General features: G+C 34.9%; 1 protein-coding gene across 1 annotated transcript; it reads right to left on the minus strand.

Annotated features, from left to right (window-relative positions):
* Positions 1-9,723: 9,723 nt before the first annotated feature.
* LOC140828099 (zinc finger CCCH domain-containing protein 19-like) lies at positions 9,724-21,587 on the minus strand. The gene is made up of 10 exons (XM_073191082.1): positions 19,881-21,587; positions 19,673-19,752; positions 17,946-18,130; positions 14,579-15,503; positions 14,247-14,374; positions 13,877-13,936; positions 13,751-13,801; positions 12,491-12,561; positions 11,831-11,985; positions 9,724-11,746 (listed from the first exon to the last, which is right to left on the minus strand). The coding sequence occupies exons 1-10, from the start codon at positions 21,413-21,415 to the stop codon at positions 9,900-9,902; spliced, it is 5,037 nt and encodes a 1,678-aa protein (XP_073047183.1). The 5' UTR covers positions 21,416-21,587; the 3' UTR covers positions 9,724-9,899.
* Between the last annotated feature and the right edge of the window lie 3,524 nt (positions 21,588-25,111).

Here is a 25,111-nt window from a genome sequence, read left to right on the forward strand (position 1 = left end):
TCAGATTATGTCACTGAAATCAACATTGCATATTGTCTATTATCAGAGGATGGTGAGCCATCGAGTTTCCACGAGGCTACTCAAAGCTCGGATATATCCCTTTGGATGATAGCAATGCAAGAAGAGTTGGAGGCATTAGACAGGAATAAAACTTGGGATCTTGTTACACTACCACGAGGGAGGAAAGCCATTGGAAACAGATGGGTCTATAAGATCAAGCGTGATGGCAATAACCAAGTGGAGCGGTATCGTGCTAGATTGGTGGTAAAAGGGTATGCTCAGAAAGAAGGCATTGACTTCAATGAAATATTTTCTCCTGTGGTTCGGCTTACAACAGTCAGAGTGGTGCTGGCATTGTGTGCGGTATTTGACCTACATCTAGAACAGCTAGATGTGAAAACGGCGTTTCTTCATGGAGATCTTGAAGAAGAAATCTATATGCTCCAGCCAGAAGGGTTTGCAGAAAAAGGCAAAGAGAACTTGGTTTGCAGGTTAAAGAAATCTCTGTACAGTCTCAAACAGGCGCCGAGGTGTTGGTACAAGAGATTTGATTCCTATATCACGAGCCTTGGATACAACAGACTGAGTGCAGACCCTTGTACGTATTTCAAGAGGTCTGGTGGTGATTATATTATTTTGCTGTTGTATGTGGACGACATGTTGGTAGCATGCCCCAACAAAGATCAGGTCCAAGGATTGAAGGCACAGTTGGCTAGGGAATTTGATATGAAGGACTTGGGACCAGCAAACAAGATTCTAGGGATGCAAGTTCACCGAGACAGAAGTAACAGAAATATTTGGCTTTCCCAAAAAAATTATTTGAAGAAAGTCTTGCAACGCTTCAACATGCAAGATAGTAAGCCAATCTCGACCCCTCTTCCTGTTAACTTCAAGTTATCCTCCGAGATGTGTCCTAGCAGTGAAGCAGAAAGGATGGAGATGTTTCGAGTACCATATGCATCAGCAGTGGGAAGTTTGATGTTCGCCATGATATGTACAAGACCGGACATTGCTCAAGCAGTGGGAGCAGTTAGTCGGTATATGGCGAATCCTGGACGAGAGCATTGGAGCACTGTTAAGAGGATCCTTAGATACATTAAGGGTACTTCGAATGCTGCATTATGTTATGGAGGATCGGATTTTACACTCAGGGGCTTTGTCGATTCAGATTATGCAGGTGATCCTGATAAGAGAAAATCTACTACTGGTTATGTGTTTACGCTTGCAGAAGGAGCAGTAAGCTGGGTTTCAAAACTGCAGACAGTTGTGGCGTTATCTACAACAGAGGCAGAATACATGGCAGCTACTCAAGCTTGCAAGGAGGCAATATGGACTAAAAGGTTATTGGAGGAGATCGGGCACAAACAAGAGAATGTTTCTTTGTTTTGTGACAGTCAGAGTGCCTTGCACATTGCAAGGAATCCAGCCTTTCATTCCAGGACGAAACACATTGGAGTCCAATTTCACTTTGTGCGGGAAGTAGTAGAAGAAGGAAACGTGGATATGCAGAAGATCCATACGAAGGAAAACATAGCTGATTTTCTGACCAAGCCGGTGAACACTGATAAGTTTGAGTGGTGTAGATTCTCAAGTGGCCTAGCAGAGACGTAAGCAGCAGGTAATGGCAAGATTGAAAGGATGTGTGGAGATGTGTTTGATTCTCAATCAAATCTCCAAGTGGGAGAAATGTTGGAAAAGTCAAGAAAGGCAGCACAGGAAAGGAAAACATGTAATAAATGTGTGTTGCCTATTTTGTAGGAAGTTTCGCAGAATTGATGGAATACGCGTTTTTAACGCGTGTTCACACGGTCAGGGGGCTCTATAAATAGAGCTCCCCCCTTCATTCTAAAATCATCCCTTCTTCGAGTTTTCTCTCATCTTATAAGCATTTGAGTGCTTAGTTCTATAATATTTGTGAGGTGTTTGTTCTTCTGTATTAAGAGAGTGTGTGTTCTCTTTAGAAACACAGTGAGTGAGTTGTACACCACAAAATATTATAGTGGAATTCTTTTCATCTTGCCCGTGGTTTTTACCCTAATAATTTTTAGGGGTTTTCCACGTAAATCTCGGTGTCCATTTTATTCTTTATTTTCGGGTTTTATTATCTCAAATTCCGCACGTGGGACCAACAATCGGATACACTATTTCTAAAAAATTGTCAATGACATGTGGAGCAAGATGTCATTTTTGGAAACGATCATAATTTAAGATTAAAACCATTTAAATCCGAAAGTTTGAAAATCTTCTATAACATTTGAACAGAAGAAAGAGCTCTCTGAAAAAATCATTTTCAAGTTTTCAAGCTTACTCAACTGATTTTAAAGTTATCCAAGCCGAAAAGTTCGAGTTGAAAATTCTATCAAACAAACTGCTCATTTGTTATATCTGATCAAAGCAACATTCGTGTGTGTGTGTTAGAATTCTTTCTGAATCATTTTGTAATTGTAAGAAGGAGTCCTTCTGCACAAATTATTTAAGTGTGATAGACTAGGAGTTTCATTTGGCAAAAGTCCAGTTGCAAATTGCTTGTAATCACCAAAGTATTCTAATGAACATCATTCTGAAAAAACAGAAGAAGGGGAATTATAGAAAGATTACATCACCTTCGAACTTCCATAAATAATCTTCCGAGTTATTTTCTTATCAGTTTTCATACTCTGTCAATTCTTGTTTTTAGTATATATTTGGTTCACTTTGATCCCAAGTTTGTTTCCATGCATTAACTTTACCTTGTTGACTTGTATCTGTGCCGAAGTTGAGATAAACAGATTGTGTGTTGCCAACCCAAGACAATCAAACTGAAAATTTTGTAAGATGTTTATTAACCCTCCACCCTCTAAACACCTAATCAATCCTAACAAATGGTATCAGAGATGGTTTTACTCGACCTCTGAACCTTGATACTAAAATGATCTCATTCAACAAAAATCTATATATTCCCCAAGAAAGAGTTTGATTAGTGGAAAATCATAATAAAATCACATTCTGCATCACAACATGATGATATGTACATTATTAATGATGGACCAATCAAAATTAAAGCCAACACTGCTATGGTCATCACTGAATGTGCACCACAAATTATTATTAATAGTATTTCGTGTGCTTAAACAATACAAATTAAAATTTATTACAAAAGTTTCACTTTGAGTTGTGAATTTTTACAAATGTTTCTCTTTTATATTAAGATTTTATTTGTGATCAGGGCTTTGTTAGCATTTTCAAGGTTTTTTTCCGAGGTTTTCCATGTTAATTTATAGCATATCTCTATATATAATTAATTTGTATTCATTTATTTATTTTTGGTGGATTAATTGCTAATATCTAATATTAATATTAATGTATGTCCTTTATTTTTGTATGCTTAAACTATTAAAACTTAAAATTTATTATTAATGATTATTAGTAGTATTTCGTGTGCTTCAAATAACACAAATTAAAATTTCATTAATTATTAATATTAATTAAATTAATTAATTAACAATATTAAGGTAAAAGTTAATCTAGAAAATATCTTAAAATCAATATGAATAATTTAATTTAAGATTAACAAAATTAGTGAATAGTATATAATATATGTAACAAGAACTTAAAATGTTATTAATTATTAATATAAATTAATTAACAATGATAAAGGTGAAAGATGTGTTTTTTACTTTGTCGTTGTCTTTAAAAGCAAATGCTTGCCGTTTTACTAAAAATTATAGTTGATGGTAATGGTGTAACTCAAACTAAATCACACAGCCACCTAAGTGTCATGGTTAGATCGATTTACCCAACATGGATAATTATTGGATCTCAATAACCTCCCTCTTAATAATTACACTTCATGCAATCAATTATAATTGGATCCATAACATTGGCTCTGATAAAAATTATAGGACCGAATGTTTTCCGTTTTACCAAAAATTATAGCTGATTGTTGGAATATTTATATTACCCTAAAATTTTGGTGATTGACAAAATAAACAGCATCGAGCTATTTCAGGATCAGGTATTTCTCTTTTATTAAAACAGGTTTTGCAAACCACTGGATCAATTCAAACATTTCAAACCGTTCATGACTTCGACCCATTATGTAAAGAATTCAAACTGACGTATTTATTGAACTCCAGGTGCAAGAGATCACCTAACAAAACGGATCGGTCCGAAAATTCAATGTAGTGCAAATATTCAAATGTCACATTCCAACCGCATTACAAACAAATAATTTTGAGCATTTCAAGGAGGATATTGCAAGTCAAGCTATTCAGACGAATGCTACAAATGGAAAGATTACAAAATATTTTACCAACTCCGGAAGTGACAAAAAATGACTTATTTGGTCTATGGTCTGTCAGTTTTTCAAATACTTAAAGTCGCAAAAGGAAGAACATTAAAGAAAATTTCATGATATGTGTGACGATTGAAAATGACTTGTCCATGTTGTCAAGAAACGATACAGATGATTTTTGAAAAAAAATCCAACTGTTGGAGATTTTCAAATATAAATATGTAGAACATTCAAAATGAAGCACATCACAACTCTGAACAATCAAGTTTTCCAATTTTTGAATTAAAAAATCCTATAGTCTGTATATTTTAATATTGTTTGGGCATAATTAACATTATATATTTCAGACTACTTAACCAAAACACACGTTTACAATATTAATTCAGATCTTCAAGGATCATCCTATGCTACCTCAACCAAGTCAAGCCGTTACAAAGTTGACAATTGGATTGTTGTTGTTTACTATGTTGTCTGGTGAGCCGATGATTTTAAACATCAGGCCTTGTTAATTGATCACTAAAAGTTTCAGTTTAGACAGTGTGATAAGTCATAATAGAAGTCTGATATTATAAAACATTGTAAAACAAAAGTCTTTTAGTAAAAATCTTCCTAAGTAGAAGAATGAATTACATACGAGGTTTATCTTTGAATATCTGTAAAAATCTTGTATCATTTAGTTACGCACTTTACACTTCTTCACATTCTAGTTTTTCGATTGTCTCTTGTTAAACTGTTAACCGTTTATTTATCACTAGCAAACCGGACCATTTCCACACTTATTCTATTTTGTAATAGTTCAGTAAAGCTAGTCGTTCAAGAGTAGTTGTTAACAGCTTAAAAACTGTTAAGAACAGTTAAAGTTCAAAGAATTTTTTAAAAAATTTAACAGTTCAGTTAAAATTCAAAGAATTTTTAAAGAGTTTATTCATCATCAAAACTCTCATGTTTTCAAAGGAATATTGTGATAATTGAAAAATTCGAATGCATAAACATTTAATAGCCCAAGATGATGACTTGTGGTATTTCATCGCAGACGCTCCAATGAAGATTTTAAAAGCAAATCCAGCAGTTGCAGTATCTGGTCGTGATCCATAGATGGTGGAGAAGCATCGATCTGAGTAGACGATCGAGGACAAGAAGAAGGTCAACCTTGACAACATGGCCAAATATTTCCTTTAAGAAACTTTAGATAAAAATATGTTTAGCAAAATCAAAACTTATTCCACAGCTAAAGAAAATTGGAAGAAGCTGACTCATCTCTGTGAGGGCAATGACAAGACTAAGGAGAATAAGCTAACTATTGTCATCCAGAATATTGAACTTTTCGTATCTTGGTAAGGAATATTCTAACCGTGAAAGTTTTTTGAAGGTAATGACAGCACTTCCCTAATAATGAGAGGGCTTTTTTAAAAAATATTATTATTTTAAAAAAAATTCATTAAAATAGTGTGAAAGGAAAAGATTTATAAGAATATTGCAATCCGTGACTTATTTGTCCGGATTCTAACTTTTTTTAATTTTTTTTTAAAAGAAAAGAACAAGGAAGTGGGGCACGGATTCTAAGAATCTGTGTCCAATCTCACCCATTATTTTACATTTATGTTACTAAAGTAAGTTGATATGAAAAATGAAATCTTAAATAAAATTACTTTAAAATTTTTAAAAATATACTAAGATAAAATTGCTTAAAAAATTTTATTATACTAAAATAAAATTATTTTAAATTTTAAAAATATATGCAAATAAAATTACTTTAAATTTTAATTTAGTAAATTTAATTAGTTACATTTTGTTGATAAAATTTATAATATTTGTTATAAAATGATTTTTGTTTGCAATATGACCTGAAAATACGGATAATGTGTTGTATTTGCGGGGTAAACACATATCACATAATATCAATGCTGGAAACCTGGATGCATTAATTCCTTGTCGACGGTCTGGCAAATGTCTTTGGAGATTGCATAATGCTGGGATTCACCCCGTGTCCGCCTATGTCTAGCACACATGAGTTTCAATGGTGTCATTCAGTGTGGTCCTATTAAAAACTATGATAATCATTTGCTTACAGCTATAGTTGAGAGATGGCATCGGGAGACACACACATTTTACCTTACAAAGTGACTTTTGACCGGATATGAATGAGAGTCGCCTTACATTTAACACGTCGTCCATACCATTTCAACAATATTCTGAGACATAAGAGTATAAAGTTGGTGGGAACATTGCCTATACAGTACATCTACAGCCCAAACACGTACGCATGGAGATGCTGAAGAGATGTTAGGTCGTGGACGTAGAGTAATTAGAAGACCACTGTGTGGCACTAGGGGGCATCATTACCATCATTATTAAATATTTATTTCGAGATGCACAATTACTTATGTCGTATTGTTGTATTTTTTCTATTTTTTATTTTAATTTGAAGTTGTTGCTGCAACATTTGTATCGGAATAGTGTATACAATTTATTATTGATTTTTTTTAAAATGTGGAATGTAGTGTATTAGTCTTTTATTAATAAATTTACGGATAAAGTTATGGCAATAAAAAAACATAAGTATAATTACTAAATCAAGTCAAATAAGTCAACACACTTGATATTACTAAATCAATTCTCCCAAATTCTGATACTCAGCACAATTCTCCCAAATCAAATTCTGAATTACTGAGACTCGGCGCAATTCTCTAAAATTCTGATATTCGACAGAAAACTATCAAATCAAATTAGGAATTCCGATAATCACACGATCGACTCAATTTATAAAGGGAGGAGAATCACGGATTCTTTATAACTAACAAAAAATACCACTGAGTGAAGAAAAAAAAGAGCTACGCAAGAAGAATGCCGAAAACTTGAGAAGGACCGATGAATTCGCCAAATACTCGGTGCAATTTTATTACATATTTTTTCAAAATTGTTGTATATAACCACACAAATTAATTTGACACTAAAAATTAATATAATTTACTTATATTAAACGTTTAAGTAAGTTATTTCAAAATATATAGTTGGATAAAAATATTTTAATTAGAATTATTAATTTCTTATATTATTTTACATAAACATAAACATATTTATAATATTATATAAATTATATTATAGTGACCAAAGTTATAGAGTAACTAAACACTATTCATATATAAATTTTTATAAATTTTTTTAAAAAAATTAACAAAATACTTTATAATTTCATTAGTTTTAAGTACAATAGTATTAACTCATTCTTATATTAAATTAAATTAATTATATTAAAAATACTAAGCTTGAAATATTTTCAAAAAACACAAAATCGTATTTATTATTATTTTAATATTACTATTTTTTAATATCGCGATTAATATTAAAAATATACTATTTAACTAAATTATACTTAATCATATAATGTTAGTGAACAAAATTATAAATACATTAATATCATATAAATAATACAAACAAAATATTAAAAAAATTACTTAAATTACCTTCTAAGGTGTAATTATACGGAACTTGTAATAATATCAACGGACGATGCTAATTTCTGAAATAAATGACAAGTATTATCAAAAAAATTACACCAAAGAAAATATTACTTCTCAATATATAATTATAATATTATCAACGAGATTAAACATTACCTCTTGATATTTCTTCAAATGAAATAGATGATAAAATTAACAAATAATATTAATAATACAAGGTCGAAGTAGAAAAGATGGATTTTGTGCATATGAATCGGATGAAGAAAATAAGTTGCGTGAATGAATATGAGGAACAAATATTTTCGGCAGATAAAATGGAAGGAATACACGCTATTTCAAGAGAAGAGCATTTCTATTTAAAGAGGAAGACATGGATACTTAGTGTCACGGATTTTTCGAATTCGTGCCCCCACTTCTTTTTTCTATTTTTTTTTAAAAAAAATATTAAAAAAAGTTAGAATCCGGACAAATAAGCCACGGATTGCAATATTTTTATAAACATTTCCCTTTCACACTATTTTAATGAATTGTTTTTAAAATAATAATATTTTTAAAAAAAGTCCGATAATGAGATGTAAAGACGACGGCCATGAAGATGATAACGAAGAAACTGAGGTAAACTCCACCCATGAACGATAGCGACATTCAGACTTGTTTCAATGTCTAAAAGGAATAAAGCAAAAAGGAAATGATTTCGTTGAGGTTGTTGGCATGATTGTCGCATCTTTTCAAGAGTTAGTGGCAAACAACAAGAATGAAGAAAGACTCTAGCATAATTGGATTACAGACATTTCAATCCAAAAATTGATGAACGACGATATTGAAAATTTTAAATTATTAGAAGTGCTTCCAGATGAGGAGAAAAGAAAATTAGTGTATTTTCTCATTAACTCGTTAATATTCCAGAATGTTGTTTATAAACTAAAAAGTCAAATATCGAATATTTCTTTGTTGATGTTTTGGTTTAACTCGTGACTATTCTACAATTTGGTTGATATTTTTAGCTTATGAGGATGAGTTTTATATGTTTGCTTTTGGATATGGTTTTTTTTTTTTTTTGGATATGACTACTTTCTATCATAATATTTATTTTAATTTCAAAATATATTTGTTGAATATTTGATATTTGATGGAAACGATATTTTATCTAATGAAATTAAAATAAGATGTATTTTTTAAAAGAAAAAATATTAATATTTGTTTAACATTTATTTATATATATTCAATTAAAATATATAAAATGTAAAATTGTATATTGGATATGGTTATTTTGTAATCATGATACTTGTTTTAATTTAAAAATATATGAAAAATTATATAGTAGATTATTCTGTTATTTGAAATTTTTAAAATTTTTGCTTAATAGATTTAAAATCAACTTTGAAATTCTTTTCATCCAAACAAGAGATTTAATGATTGATTTGAATTCATCTCTCAAATCCAAGTACTTCAATCCAAGTACAATCTTAAAAAATAAAAAGTAAAGATTCACAAAAAATATACTAACAAATTAATAAAAATTCTAAATCAAAGATGTATACTCCAACAAGACAAAAACTTATGTGAGACGTAAATCAAGACAAAAACTTATGTGAGACGATTTTACGGATCGTATTTTGTAAGACAAATATTTTATTTGAGTCATTCATAAAAAATTATTACTTTTTAAGCTAAGAGTAGTACTTATTATTGTGAATATCAGTAAAGTTGACATGTCTCACAGACAAAGATTTGTGAAACCATATAACAAGAGACCTACTCCTCCAACAAAGCCAAAAAAAAAACAAAAAAAAAAAGTCAGAAAATCCGCCAATCTTATCGGCGAACTCTGATTTTTTTCTTTTAAAAAAAAACTAATGATGTGGTTTCCCAAAATGGTACCAAACAAATAAGAAATCCACTACTTCGATTAGCGGAGTGAACTTTAACCTACGGTTTCACAAAATGGGACAAAAAATGCTCTCTTTTGGAACCCCCCCCTCCCCCCCCAAAAAAAAAAAGAAGCAAAGTTGCATAGCAAAATAGTATTCCACACTGCACAAGGGTTCCAGTCTCTAACAAGCCCGATTGGGTCGGTCTGTGCTAAAAGTTAGTCTATAACTTTAATTTAACATGAAATGACTATACAAAATCATAAACTACCGAAGTCTATGAATGTTTTTAAGTTAGTTATGCCGAAAATCACAATGTGCTCCCTTCCTACAATGGCCATTTGTGTAGTATGGACACATCGTGTCTCGCCTATTAGAACCTCTTGAGCCTCCACCGCCGAACGAAGACTGCCTGTTCCAAGGTCTTCCTCCACCAAAACCAGGATCTCGACCCTGATCATTATGATGTCCCGAGAACTGATTACCGCCGTAGTTCTGTTGGCCCACCCACAAACCCTGGTTCCCTTGTGGTGCAGCGCCCCATCCTAGGTTTGGATTTCCTTGCGTTAACCCTTGAACAGGAGCGGGAGCACCCGTATTAGCACTTGGCGGGCCCCACCCATTCCCAGGTATTGAACCTTGAGCTGCCGGAGCAACCCAACCGGGGCCCAGAGCCTGCACCTGTCCTGGAACATTAGCCCCTGCATTTCCAGTGGGAGCAAGCCAGCCAGAATTTGTGTTGACTGTGGGTTGGATAGGTGGTCCCATGTACATATTTGAGTTTGCCGGTGCTGGATTCCCGCATCCCATGCTAGCGTTCGCATGTGGAGTACCCCAGCCAGTGTTAGTAGCATCGGACACGGCAGGAGGATATATGTTTGGTTGAATACTTTGAGCTGGTCTCTGATATTCAGGTTGAGCTGCAGCATTGGTATTTAAATTTGAGAAATTTGCTGCATAATTCTGCACGTTCGGAGCAACCCAACCATAATTAGGAGGCTGTGGTTGAGGCTGAGGCTGAGGCTTAGGCTGAGGCTGAGCAGAGCCACCCATAACCTGAGCATCAGTTAAAGGACTTTGACTGACAACTTGGTGGACCATGGTCGACTGATGGCCATGCATCTGTATTGCATGTGGTTCACTTGTGGTTGACTGAAAACCCAAAGAATTTGCCGGACCCACCTGAAATCCTTGTTGTGAATTAGGTGTCAGACTAAAAGCGGGGCTAGACTGGATAATAGCATTCAAAACCGATGCGTCAGCAACAGAAAGAGTCCCAATATTAGTTCTCTCAACACTAGGCGATGGATTATAATTGACGAGACCACCACCTTCTCCTCCGGTCCACCCCGCATTACTTTGCTTAGGAGTAGGAGATGGTAAGTTGGTTATATCATTTCCAATCCATTTTTCAGAAGACAATTTCGTGCTTGACACTGAACTTTGATCAACACTAGTTCTATTCTTAAGATGGAGTAAGGATGTTCCAGAGGCCTGATCAAAATGGCTGGCCGAGATGGGTAGACTATGGAGGGTATTAGCTGATGGAAAAATATTGTCAACAATTGGTTTCTCTTTCTTGAACTTACCTTCCAGCGCATCAGCCATAAGTATGGAGTCATCTTGCTTGTCCGCAGTTTTCCAGATCTTCAGATCAGTAGGAAAGTAACCTGTGTTGCTCCATTTACGTAATTGCACCATAGAAAAGGGCCCTTGAACTTTTCCAGAAGGATCTTGATAATGCCACATCTTTTCTGTTTCATTTATCATAGTTGAAGTTTCTGCAATCCTGACTTGGAGAGATGCATCTGAGGTTACTGATGAAACACCAGTCAGTGATTCACTTCGGGGCACATTGCGCTTACCTCTGTCGGCAGAATCAGAATTATAATTCAGGTTCTCCAAATATTTGAAATCTTGTGCATCTTTTCGGCCTTCCAAATTCCGAGAAATTTCATTTACCATCTCACCACTATGAGTAGCATTACCAGAAAAATTATTACCGGACAAGTTTCTACTCAATTCTCTGTTCTTGGTTGAAATTTTTCCTGCACCACCCCTTGCAGAAGAGTCACTTCCAGGTGAGATTAGGCCCCTTTCTCTCCTGCTAAAACTGGAACCTCTAGATCTCAGGAAATTATCTGTATACAACAAATCATTTTCGGAAACAGTTAGGACTACACAGGTTACAGTATTCACACCACAGATACGGAAAGGAAGAAAACCTCGTCTACTGTCTTCAGCTTCATGGTCATTTTCATCAGATTCATAACTTGGATCCATCTTCGGGTCGGCATGTATTTCAGCAATTTCCTTCAGTTTGCGACGACGCTCTTCAGGGCTCTTCAAAACTTGTAACTTTTCCACACACTCTCTGAGCGTGGAAACAAGTCAAGGCTAACTTGTCGCTTTCAGTCATATATAGCATATGAAATCCACATGCTTAGAATAAAGAGAGAATAAACAGCATAAACAAAAATCCAGATCATAATAACAACCTTAGGAGGTAAATAATATCTGCCCAACAGCACTCTAATTAATTGTTGGAGCAAATGACAAGTTCTAGAGTTTGGATTGATAGATGATCTCTTAGAAAGACATGATTTCTGCCTTCTCCATGCTATGAAAAACAAACCCCAAACAGAGTGTATCTATCTATTGTCTAGCTCGGCATCCGGGCATTTGTTCATATACAGGAATTGCACATGTTTGTGAATATACTTGTTTAAATAACTCACAAGCACAGTAATCTTATAGCCACATGCATCCCATGACCACAAGAAACTTTTTCATACTTCTACAGGCCTAATACTCAACATGACAGGCGACAAGTGAAAGCTAAATTATTTAATTGATCAAAAGAAGGGAAAACAAAAAAAGGATATTCTTTCCGACGTCCTAAATCACTTGCTCGATCACGAAGATGACTGAGCCGCAAAGTTTCTGACTCCAGCCACTGCAAGTCACCACAAAGAAATACGCTTTACTAGATAAAAATGACCTACATATGGAACTCTTCATCCACAAGGGGAAAAGTAAATAAACAAATCAAGAGATATCCAGTTCAGGAATTCATGTAATTATAAATGTACAAGGAAATTAGTGAAAGGGTACCACGTCAATTGACAATTAAATTGGTAGTTTAATAAACAAATTTAAGAAGAATCACCCAAAGACACTTAAAGTATGCAGTCCTCGAGCCAGTATCTACTCTACCCTTCTCATTAAGACATATTTTTCCATGTCAATGCCGCTCTCCCTATAGAGTCCATTCTCGTTAACAGGAAAAATATGATGCAAGTCATACCCAGCGCAAACAAGTTATCTGTATTTTCCTTCAAGTAGTACCCCTCTTTCCGTCCCTCAAGTGACTTACAAATATCGAACCCCTTCTTTCGTAAATTGTTAACGAAACAAACCCCTAGATTTTGCCCAGAAGACCAGAACTGAATATAGTCTTGAAGCTAAACAGGATGGGGCGGTTTATTAATAATCAAACAGGTCAAATTTCCTAAACTAGAATTTAGCAAATAAAAAAAATCCAGAGAGAGTTTTCTAGGTGTACAAGCAGAGGGTTATATGTAGCAAATCTAGAATAAATACGTAAAACCTCCTCTAATAAAAAGTAAGAACCAAAACCAGGACATATTCCAGAATAACAGTGTTTGGAAGAATAGACTATAAACACTTTTTCCAAAACTATTTATAATGCTTGGATGCATAAGTTGATTTAAATAATTCTTGAAACAGTATTTTTGCCAAAAATGTGGCTTCTGGCTTCTGCTTCTTCTTAACAAATTAATAAGTTTATTTTTCATATTATATCAAAACAGCTTCTGTTTTTACACAATATGGAAAGTATTTTGAAAGAGGTACTCAGAAACACATTTTTTCTTACCTTCAAGAAGGAGAAAAGCAACTCATATTTTCAGTAGATGTTAGATTTTACTCTAACATGTAAATATACAGTTAGAATATTAAGACCAGAACTAGTCGCTCAGCATTTCCATCATTACATTAGTTCAAAACTTTCATCACTCCCAATTATTTTAGGAAAAAATAAAGGTTTAAAGATACATTTTTTTTAACATCCATTAGAGTTTCAATAAAAAGAACAATTTCAAAAGAACAGGAAACAAACACACATCATTAACTCTGGCCTCCTGAATTTCCATGGTCTTGTCAAGAATTTCACCCTGCAAACCAGAAATGTCGTTATCCAACTGTGAGAAAAAAAGGGGGCAATACTCTAGAGGTATGTAAACAATTACCACAGTCAGCCTACTAATCAGTCCACACTTGATACTCTGGCGCAGACGCTTGCATTCCTCCTGTAAAAGTTAAAAAATCAAGGATGTGATTGACTTCCAAAAACCGAGTTAGCTTGAGATTTCGAAAAGCTGAACATAGCCTATAACATCATAATAGCTTAATTTCAATAGGACCGAGTGACCGACCAGTGCATGTCAAATACATCCAATAATTTCAAAAATAAGTCTTACTATATTGCACGTTGAAGTACCTTGATAAATCACATCAGACATTGGGGGAGTGGGGGACAAACTTGGGGGTGGTATATATAAAATGTTCGGAAATTCCTCGTAAAAGAGGTATTGAAGGCACTACATTAAAAGCAATCACCTCAGTGAAATCCTGATTTGAGATTGTATCGATTGATGTGACTTCAGTCTTGTCTAGATTTAGTATCTCCAACACAATGTTGGTGGACTTTTTACCAATTTTGTATGGTTCCGCTGCCTTGCTTGTGCCTGAAGATGAAACACAAATATAATTCAATTTTACTGTTTTTATTCGAGGAGTAGGTGCATATGTAATTAAGGAGCTGATAGCTACTGTGGTGAAAATAGCCAGAGTTCCAACAGAACTTAGAAACGATACTAGCTATACAGTGGTTACATAATAAAGAGAAAGTTCTTACATACAGTGATAACATACAGATAGAAAGTTCTTACCTACAACTTGCACTAATCTATACAGGTCTTGTTTTTGACTACTACCAGAAATCCTTATCCGAACAAACATCCCAATGACTTTATCATGAAACTTCTCCACATCCTCAAGCAAGTCCTCCATCAATTTTCTTCGCAGGTAAATTAAGCTAATGTTGTGCATGTCAATAGCTGCATAATCATCAAGATTAGACTGTGGCTCCCGAAGACCACCTTTTTTGCGTGTTTTGTGTTTCCTATCTTTCACACCCTTGGTCAGATGGTCAGTATTGCCCGCAATATCTAACTGGTTAATTTCGGTGTCAACAATACTTCCTTCAACATCATCATTCTGCTCGTCTCTAATAAGAAAATGAGATTCCAGAAGTTTTAACATTTCAAAATGCCCAACTCGAGGTTTCCCAAATAAAACTTCAAGTCTTGCATCACATATAATTTGACTTTTCCGGCGAGGATCACGTAGTTTGTTTCTTTTTATATACTCGAGCAAAAGACCTTGTACATCAAACTGGGAGAGCACAGATGTGTCACCATTTTTCATGTGTGAAACAAGTTCAAGTAGCTCTTTTGATGCCCACTCAGAGTTGGCTGATGATGCCAGCCCTTTGCCACCAGTTGCAACACCTGAACTCACCAAATCCTTTTCTTTGGCTAAGGATTTCGATTTTTTGCCTTTCTTTTTTCTTTTAGAATTGATAGTTTTCAAAGTCTCAACAGACTCTTCTGAACCAGATCCTTCATCAATGTCATCAGCCTGGGTATCTAATGATTCTTGTTTACTGGGACCAGAAAACGTATCCTTTCCCTTCCACGGGTTTTTAGCCTCTGCAACCTCAACAGACGAAAGTGACAGCTTAGATTTCAATTCGGTATAGTAATCCTTGAAGAGATACTCCCAGCTACCTTTATCATCGAAACTTGTTAGAGCCTGTATCAGTTAAGAAGGACCACAATAGAAGAGTCAGACTAATGCCCAAACAAAGATTACAATGGTTCAGGGATAGGAAATGGACCTTATTATTTAAGGTACATTTTATCTAGAAACCGAACAAAAATGCTACATAAGGACTAAAATCTGACATCAAACCAAAAGGAAGTGATAAGCCAATGCTCAATCGCAAACCATAAATAAATCCAACATAACCGAGTTCTCATCGTTTAGGATCAACTGTAATTTGATGTACCGCCTCGGTTAAAAAACTATTGACATGTTTAAATTAAGCTACACATAAATAATGATAATAACATGGTCCAGCACTCCAGCTCAAATATAAAACACCCATTTAACATACCCCAGTTAAATGACTAATTAGTCTAATCCAAAATAAGACAATCCTCCAGATCCTTCGGGATTGTGTACAACAATCATATGCTCATATTTGTCTGACCCAAAAAAAAAAAAGCAAACATGTCTTTCTCCCTGAAGTTTAATTATGCCCAAATTTGGATGTATGGCAAATGGAAACAAAAATTCCAATCAATCAGGCAGGTGAAAAATATAACTGCAAGGAAAAAAACTAAAGCTGCAAAAAAATAAGGTAAAATCAAAACCATGACGTCAAAATAATAGAATCTTGAGATTTACAGACCAGCTTGTGTGAATCATCTTCCAGTTCAAAGATGAATACAGTGGGACAACAAAGAGAACTCATAAAATATTTCACAGAACTTTTATCAGTGTTAACCTATGTTGCATGGATACGGGTATGAGTATCGTATCGAATACGATACGGATATGGCGACACATCAAATTTTGAAAATATAAGACACGATACGGCTAGGATACGACAATCATTAAAATATATATAAATATTATATATATTTATATTTATATAAATTTAGTATTGAAAAATAAAAATTATAGAGATAGATGTAATATTTCATTAATCATAGTATCTTAAGTACAAAATATTAAATGTAAAATCCATCTTAAGCAAGTAAAAAGAAATCAAACATCCATATCGGTAGAATTGAGAGACGCTTGAGCAGAAATGGAATGAAAGAGATGAACAAATGTATTTAGGGATTTAAAAGCCCAGCCCATTTAAAATTATTTTTCTTTTAGTCCCTAGAAATTTTAGTTTTTTTTTAATTAACCCCTAAAATTTTTAAATATTTGCAATTTTGCCCAAAAGTATCCGAAAAACGTATCCATGGCGTGTCCTCGCCATGTCCAAAACATATCCGCCTGGTCAACCCTAAACAAAGTCAACGATACGGATTTTGAGGTATCCGACACGCGTATCCGCGTGTCGTATCCGTATCCGTGTCGTATCCGTATCCAATACTTCAAAAAAAAAAATTTAGGGTATCCGTGCTACATAGGTGTTAACAGGTCCCAAGAACATACCATGGATGAGAGGAAACAACCAACTGAAACTGCAGATGATATAAAACTGAGAAATGCCTAATAAAAGGCAGTCCAGATGTATGTTTATGTCATGAAAAGAAAACGTTACCCGTGCACAACTATTTAGACAACATAAGATCAATATTCAACTTTGGAAAACAAATGCCATTAGTATCAGTCAAGAAGGACCATAATAAAACAACCAGGACTAATGTCCAAACATAGATTACAATGGTTCAGGATCAATTGTAAGTGATGTATCGCCTCGTTTAAAAAACTATGACATGTTTAAATTAAGCTATACATAAATAATGATAATAATATGGTCCAGAACTCCAGCTTAAATATAAAACACCCATTTAACATACCCCAGTGAAATGACTAGTTAGTCTAGTTCAAAATAAAACAATCTTCCAGATCCTTGGGGATTGTGTACAACAATCATATGCTCATATTTGGCTGCCCCAAAAAAAATAAAAAGCAAACATGTCTGTCTCCCTTAAGTTTAATTATACCCAAATTTGGATATCTGGCAAATGGAAACAAAAATTCTAATCAATCAGGCAGGAGAAATATAAAACTGCAAGCAAAAAAGTTATAGCTGCAGAAAAATAAGGTAAAATCAACCATAAATTCAAAAAAATAGAATCTTCAGATTTACAGACCAGCTTGTGAATCATCTTCCAGTTCAAAGATGAATACACTGAGACAACAAAGAGATAACTCATATAATATTTCACAGAAAGTTTATCAGTGTCAATAGGCCCCAAGCACATACCAACGATGAGCGGGAACAACCAACTGAAACTACGGATGATATAAAACTAAGACGTCTAATAAAAGGCAGTCCAGCTGTATGTTAATGTCATGAAAAACAAAGGTTACCCGTGCACAACTATTTAAACAACATAAGATCAATATTCAACTTTGGAAAACAAATGCCACTAGTAACCTGTCAGACTTGAAACTAACATATCATACAAACCAAAGCATTAGCAGAGAGGGAGAGAAAGGACGTACATCATTGCTTCCTTGTTCATTGTTCTCAATTAGCATGACAGTTTTCATGCAGGTCTCACAGAAACCTTTATTTCCTCTGACACACAGGATAACCGCATCTTTACTACATTTCTTGCACAAGGAGAATGTACATGTATAGCACATAAAGAGGGCATTCTTCTCGCAAATGCTACACATATGCCAGCCTGAAAAAAAAGAAAAGCACAAAAGTGTTGTATGAGAGTGGAAACACCATATAGATTCAGATTAAAATAAACATAAGTTACAGAATACAACGCACAACACAACCATTGAGACCGTCAGAAGAGGCATAAAAAAGACAAACTAAGGAATCTCTTGGACTCAAATTGAATATAAAGAGCATACACGGAGAAATATTTAGAATCATATTTTAAGTTCGGTCCACCTAAACTGCATATAGCAAAGGGCACATAAACCAAGAAACATGCTCCCTCCTATCTCACACTTTATAGTCTTACAGGAACAAACAGCGACCGGTGGGACAGCTGGTTTGTTGCATGGTTCGCCCTAAGTCAACCTTTTGTGGATTAAGACCTTTAACTGTAGACACAGGATTATTATTTTTGAAAATACCAATTTCATAGAGATCACTCCATTGCAGAAGTTACTTAAGTTGTATATTAATTTTATTATCAGTTCAACGTTTAAATTATGTTCGAAAACTTACTGCACGTAGACAGATTTAAGAGGTGAATTTAACATGTATATTTCATTTCCATATGGTGAAAGCATTCTTTTCTTTATCACCATATTATTACGTGATAAAAACGTGGGATGCAAACGATATTGGGCATCCTTGATGTTAGAAGTAGCAAAGGTGAATTTTAAACCCAAGATATATTTATCTTAGTTAAGTTTTTAAATTTACTTGCTGGTGAATTATATTAGCACATTCAGTTGTGGTACTTTTGTGCATAAATTCCGCTATAGTCGATATCAATTCCGTGCTGCTGGATTAGAAAGCTTTGACGACGGTGCAAAGCTTAAAATTAAATCCTTAGCGCATCGATCTCATACTTGTTGAAGTGTATTCAGGAACGATCCAAACACTTGCAAGGCAATATATAACGAACAGTTCTCGTCAGTGCAACATATCACAATTCTCACATAGACATCCCCAAATCTCCCCATTCCCATGGTCTGTCTTATCACCATATCTACCAGTTGATAGTAGCTGCGAAAGTAACCCACTTAAGCATCAGTCAACAATGTAAATATAACAGAATTTTTATTTAAGCTCTAATCTAGATAAAACCAAGTCAACTTGCTACATAACCAATGGGGCTGCTGTGTGTGTGTATATATATATCAGTATTCATGAGATATACTCCAAAGAGTTCAGACAAGGATCTGAGCGACTTAAAAATGGGAAAAAATAGACTGAATTAAAGGATTTATTCTGTCTGGGCAGATATGGAGAAAAAGGGGTAGATTGTCTGTCAGATAAAGTGAAAATGACACTAAAATTAAATTCCCTCTGCATGTCAATAGCATGAAAGTGGGACCAAAATTGAACCTCTATAATACTTATGATAGTCTTAACACATTCGACATGCAACCCCACTAGCATGGAATCTGAAGCTAACACGACTATTAAGGGTTAGTTTCGTAGATAAAAAGTAATTATAATCCTTAAAGCATCAATAAAAGGATCGACTATCATCAATTTGTGCATGAAATTTGAGGTGAGGTAAAGAAAAACATACCACAGTTCCATCGACCCTTCGCCCTGAAAAAAGCTTCATCTCGATTAACACAGGTTGGATGATATGCCTTTGGGCAACCTCTGAGAAACAATGGAAGAAATGTAATGGATGAGAAAAATTAGAAACAGTCGTCAAAAACTAAACAAAAATAAAGGAACTCTTTCTTGGACAAAATTGAGAAATTCAATCCCACACCTCTAAAACTTACCTGCGATCACACAACACGAGCTCCCCACCATCAAAGCAAATGAAGCAAACGTCTTCTTCAGTTATCCTCCTAGATGAGGCCTTTCCTGTGTATTTAGCATTCGAAGGACTTTTAGAAACCTTTCCTCTCTTCCGCTTGCCTCCGAATTCTTTCCCGGATTCAACCACATCTGTTTCTGTCTCCATTTCAGTGTCTTGAGTTCTTATCTCCTCGGCCGTAGGTGTATCATTGTTTTCATCTAGTATTCCAGCTGACGAATCATTCATCCCCTCACAAGGATCACCCGTGGAGCTACTAGTTATCTTTGTCTCAAACTTTGTGTCTTCGCATGGAATTTCGTCAGCCACTACATCCACTGCTGTCCCTGTTTTTACTTCAGCATCTTCCATACGAACCTCAGCTACATCACTCCTAGTCATGCCTGAATCCAATTTCTCCACTGTTTCAATTCTACAGTTTCCTGCAACAAGATCCTCATGTACTATTGCGTCATCCCTATTTTCCACCACAGTGGCATGCTCATCTAACTTGAAATCATTTTCAACTTCCACACTCGTGTTCTCAAATTCCACCATCTTCGTATCGTGCATCATATCCTCCTCAGCAGTTAACTCTTTACTCTTGGCAAGCTCATCTCTAGCATCAACACCAGCATATTCCATATCACCTAGTTCATGGACCTGCACATTTTCTCCGGCATTAAGTATATCGGGGTTCACCCCAGTTATTAGCTCCATACCATTTTTAAAATCTGTGATGGGCGTCTCCTCAGTGATCAAAGACCTAACCTTTTCCACTTCAACATCAGAAGATTTTTCCACTGTCTCAACTGCCAAATAATTAGCAGCTAATTCAATCTTCTCCACATGATTTGCATCATCTGCCATCATTAAATCTGAATCGTTTTCTAATGTCAGACTATCCACCTCTGCTAGTACCGGTTCTTTAAACTTCTCTTCACTCATCTTCCCCTGCAACTCCTTTCCTGATTTATCATTCCATGGTTCCATCCCCTCCCTGTCTTCTAGAAAATCATTGCCGCTCCCAAATGTCTGGGACTCGGGACACGAAACAGTTTCAGTTACGTAAACAACAACGGGTTCCACCTTGGAATCAACAGAGGGCATTAGGAACATAACTTCTTCCTCTCCAACTCGTTGGTCCACCGAAATTTCATCCCCTCCCGCCTCCACCTGCCACTCAGAAAACAGTAGCGCATCCCCTGCACCAGTTACATCCTTTCCCACGTTAACAGCATCCACTCGCTCACATACTTGGTCTGCTTTTATTTCTAGCACGTGTTCCCCAACCACATGTGGTCCGTCCCCCTCCGCTACCGTTACGGCCACCTCCATGATTTCCGACTCTGCCGTCACATGATTCTCCGAAACAATCTGTCCTTCTGCCACCTCCTCTAAAAACTTCATTTCAGTGGTTTCTCCGCCAACATTCACATTCAATCCACCCAATACAGGAAAAAAATCTTTTCTTCCTCCAATCTCAGTTTCTTCAATTCCCAGATTTTCCTCTTCCATTTCCGATTCGCGGGGTTTAATCACGTTCAATTCAGTCTCTTCATACTCAGCGCGAGTGTGATTTCCACTTCCTTTACAAAAACCTAACCCTGGTTCCGAATGGCCTAGCTAGCCATGTATGTTTAGTTTAATATAAAAGAAGAGAAATAGATGGATTCGATAAAAACTAGGGTTGTCTTTCTGGTTAAAGGAAATTCGAAGTTGTTCGAAACTTTGGCCTATTACAATTGAATTGGTCCTTGGATAAAGAGAATGTAAAGCCCATTGGGCTTCTTTGTGAAACGGGTTTACTTTTTTTATTTTTTATTTTTTGTTAAAATAACAATTTTATTGTGAAAAAGTAAAAATTTATGGTAAAAAGTAAAAATCTCAAACTCTCAAAATTTACCAAACTACACACTTTATAATATTTTTCTCTCTACTCAATTGTGATTTTCTTCACAAATGAGAAATCTATTTATAGAGTTTCATTACACATAATCCAAAAAATAAAATACATCATTACCTATATCATCACACACAAATTTCTAATTTTACAACTCTTATTTTCAACATTCAAATATTCAACTATTACTTTTCAATATTCAAATCATTTATTTTCAACACTCCTCCTTGTGATGACGATCATGATACGATGATGTCTTCATTACGTGTTTTGTACTGCCTCGTTAAAAACATTACTTGGAAAAACCTATTGGGATAAAAACCATAGTAAGGGAAAAAGAGTGCAGTCACGTAAACTCCCCCTGATGTTGACATGAACAATTCTTCACAAATTTCGTAGATTGCGCATCCCAATATTATATATGTGCTTTCTGAATATTGACATAGGAAGTGCTTTTGCGAAGAGATCTGATGAGTTTTCACTTGATTGAATGTGACGAACATCAATACATTTATTCTTCTCAAGCTCCTTGGTGAATGTGAAGAACTTAGGAGGAATATGTTTAGTTCTATCGCTTTTTATGTATCCTTCTTTCATTTGAGCAACACATGCAGCATTATCTTCATATAGTATCACAGGCTTCTCATCGAATGATAATCCGCATGAAATTTGGATATGTTGGGTCATTTATTTTAACCACACACATTCACGACTTGCTTCATGTAGTGCAATAATCTCGGCATGATTTGATGAAGTTGTTACGAGTGTTTGTTTATGTGAACGCCAAGATATTGCAGTGCATCCACGAGTAAATACATATCCAATTTGGGAACGTGCCTTGTGTGGATCAGATAAGTATCCAGCATCAGCATAACCAATTATACTTGGATTAGCATCTTGTGAATACAAAAGTCCCAAGTCTGTCGTTCCTCGTAGATAACGGAATATATGTTTAATTCCGCTCCAGTGTCTCTTTGTTGGATATGTGCTAAATCTTGCCAACAGATTCACGGCAAAAGATATATCAGGCCTTGTACAATTTGTAAGGTACATAAGGGCACCGATGGCACTTAGATATGGCACTTCTGGACCAAGAATATCTTCATCATCTTCACATGGACGGAATGGATCCTTTTCTATGTTTAATGATCTAACAACCATTGGAGTACTTAAAGGATTTGCTTTATCCATATTAAAACGTTTAAGGATCTTTTCTGTATAATTTGTCTGGTGAACAAACATTCTCCATTCTTTTTGTTCAATTTGTAAACCCAGACAATACTTGGTTTTTCCAAGATCCTTCATTTCAAATTCTTCCTTCAAGTATGACACAACTTCTTGAATTTCCTTATTCGTTCCAATGATGTTTAAATCATCAACATATACAGCAATAATTACGCATCCAGATGTTGTTTTCTTAATGAAAACACAAGGGCATATTGAATTATTTACATATCCTTTTTCATCAAGTGATCACTTAGTCGATTATACCACATTCGACCTGATTGCTTTAACCCATATAATGATCTTTGTAATTTCACAGAATAACATTCCCTGGGTTTTGAACTTTGTGCTTCAGGCATCTTAAATCCTTCAGGGATTTTCATATATATATTACTATCAAGTGATCCATATAAGTAAGCTGTAACAACATCCATAAGACGCATTTCTAAATTTTCAGATACCGTCAAGCTAATCAAATACCGAAACGTAATTGCATCCATCACAGGAGAATACGTTTCTTCATAATCAATTCCAGTCCTTTGAGAAAAACTTTGTGCAACAAGTCGAGCTTTATATCTTACTATTTCATTTTTCTCATTTCGCTTTCGAATAAAAACCCATTTGTATCCAACAGGTTTTACACCTTCAGGTGTAAGGACTATAGGTCCAAAAATATTATGTTTATTTAGCGAATCTAATTCAACCTGGATGGCATCTTTCTATTTTATCCAATCCTGTCGATTTTTACATTCACCAAAAGATTTTGGTTCATGATCTTCGTTATCATTTATGATGTCGATTGCCACATTATAAGAAAATATATAATCAATTTCATCTATATCTTTTCGGTTCCATATTTTTCCAGTATTAATGTAATTGATAGAGATTTCATGATTCTCGTCAGTTTGTGGTTCTGACAGAATTTTGTGATCATCATGTGTTTCTTCAGAAACGTCATTCTTTATTTTGTGATCATCGTGTTTCTCTATGAATTTTCATTTTCGAGGATTTTTATCTTTGGAACCGACTGGCCTTCCACGCTTCAGGCGTTTAATGACATCATGAGTATCTTCCATTTGTTTCTTTGGAATTTCAATTCGAGCAGGGGCATTTGCAACATGTATATATGATTTAGTTACCCCTTTTGTGTCTGTAAATGCATCTGGTATTTGATTTGTTATTCTTTGCAAGTGTACAATTTGTTGTACATCTTTTTCACATTGTTTTGTTCTTGGATCCAGATGTAACAATGATGATACATACCATGTAATTTCTTTTTCGGTATGTTTCTGCTCTCCCCCTAACATTGGGAAGATTTCCTCATTAAAATGACAATCAGCAAAACGAGCTGTGAACACGTCGCCTGTCTGAGATTCAAGATATCGAATGATTGATGGACTATCAAACCGATATAAATTCCAACCTTTCTTTGAGGTCCCATTTTCTTTCGTTGTGGTGGTGCAATAGGCACATACACCATACATCCAAAAATTCTCAGATGAGAAATGTCTAGTTCTTTACCAAATGCAAGCTGTAATGGGGAGTATTTATGATATCCACTTGGTCTGATGCGAATTAATGAAGCATCATGTAAAATTGCATGTCCCCATATAGAAATAGGGAGCTTTGTTTTCATAATCATTGGTCTAGCAATCATTTGCAGACGTTTAATCAGCCAATCCTTTCTATGTATGTACATGAGCAACAAGATGCTCAACAATGATTCCCATAGACATACAATAATCATTGAAAGTCTGGGAAGTAAATTCACCAGTATTATCATGTCTAATTTTCTTGATTGTATAATCGGGAAACTAATTCTTCAATTTTATTATTTGAGCAAGTAATCTTGCAAATGCAACATTTCGAGTTGACAATAAACATACATGTGACCATCTGCTGGAGGCATCAATCAATACCATAAAGTATCTGAATGGTCCACATGGTGGATGGATTGGTTCACAAATATCACCCTGAATACGTTCAAGAAACATTGGTGATTCAGTTTGGATTTTGACTGGTGATGGTCTTATAATAAGTTTTCCAAGAGAACATGCTTTACATTGAAACTTATTATTCTGAAAGAT

The sequence above is a fragment of the Primulina eburnea genome, chromosome 1 (genome assembly GCF_022965805.1).
Source record: "Primulina eburnea isolate SZY01 chromosome 1, ASM2296580v1, whole genome shotgun sequence".
Lineage (NCBI taxonomy): Eukaryota > Viridiplantae > Streptophyta > Magnoliopsida > Lamiales > Gesneriaceae > Primulina > Primulina eburnea.

Excerpts from the sequence above, each read along its gene's own strand:
- LOC140828099 (XM_073191082.1), bottom strand. The coding sequence starts at position 21,415 with ATGGAAGAGGAAAATCTGGGAATTGAAGAAACTGAGATTGGAGGAAGA. Across the intron at positions 18,131-19,672 it reads GAAGGGTCGATGGAACTGTG|GCTGGCATATGTGTAGCATT; the intron begins GTATGTTTTTCT and ends CTTTTTTTTCAG. Across the intron at positions 13,937-14,246 it reads CAAATCAGGATTTCACTGAG|GAGGAATGCAAGCGTCTGCG; the intron begins GTGATTGCTTTT and ends TAACTTTTACAG.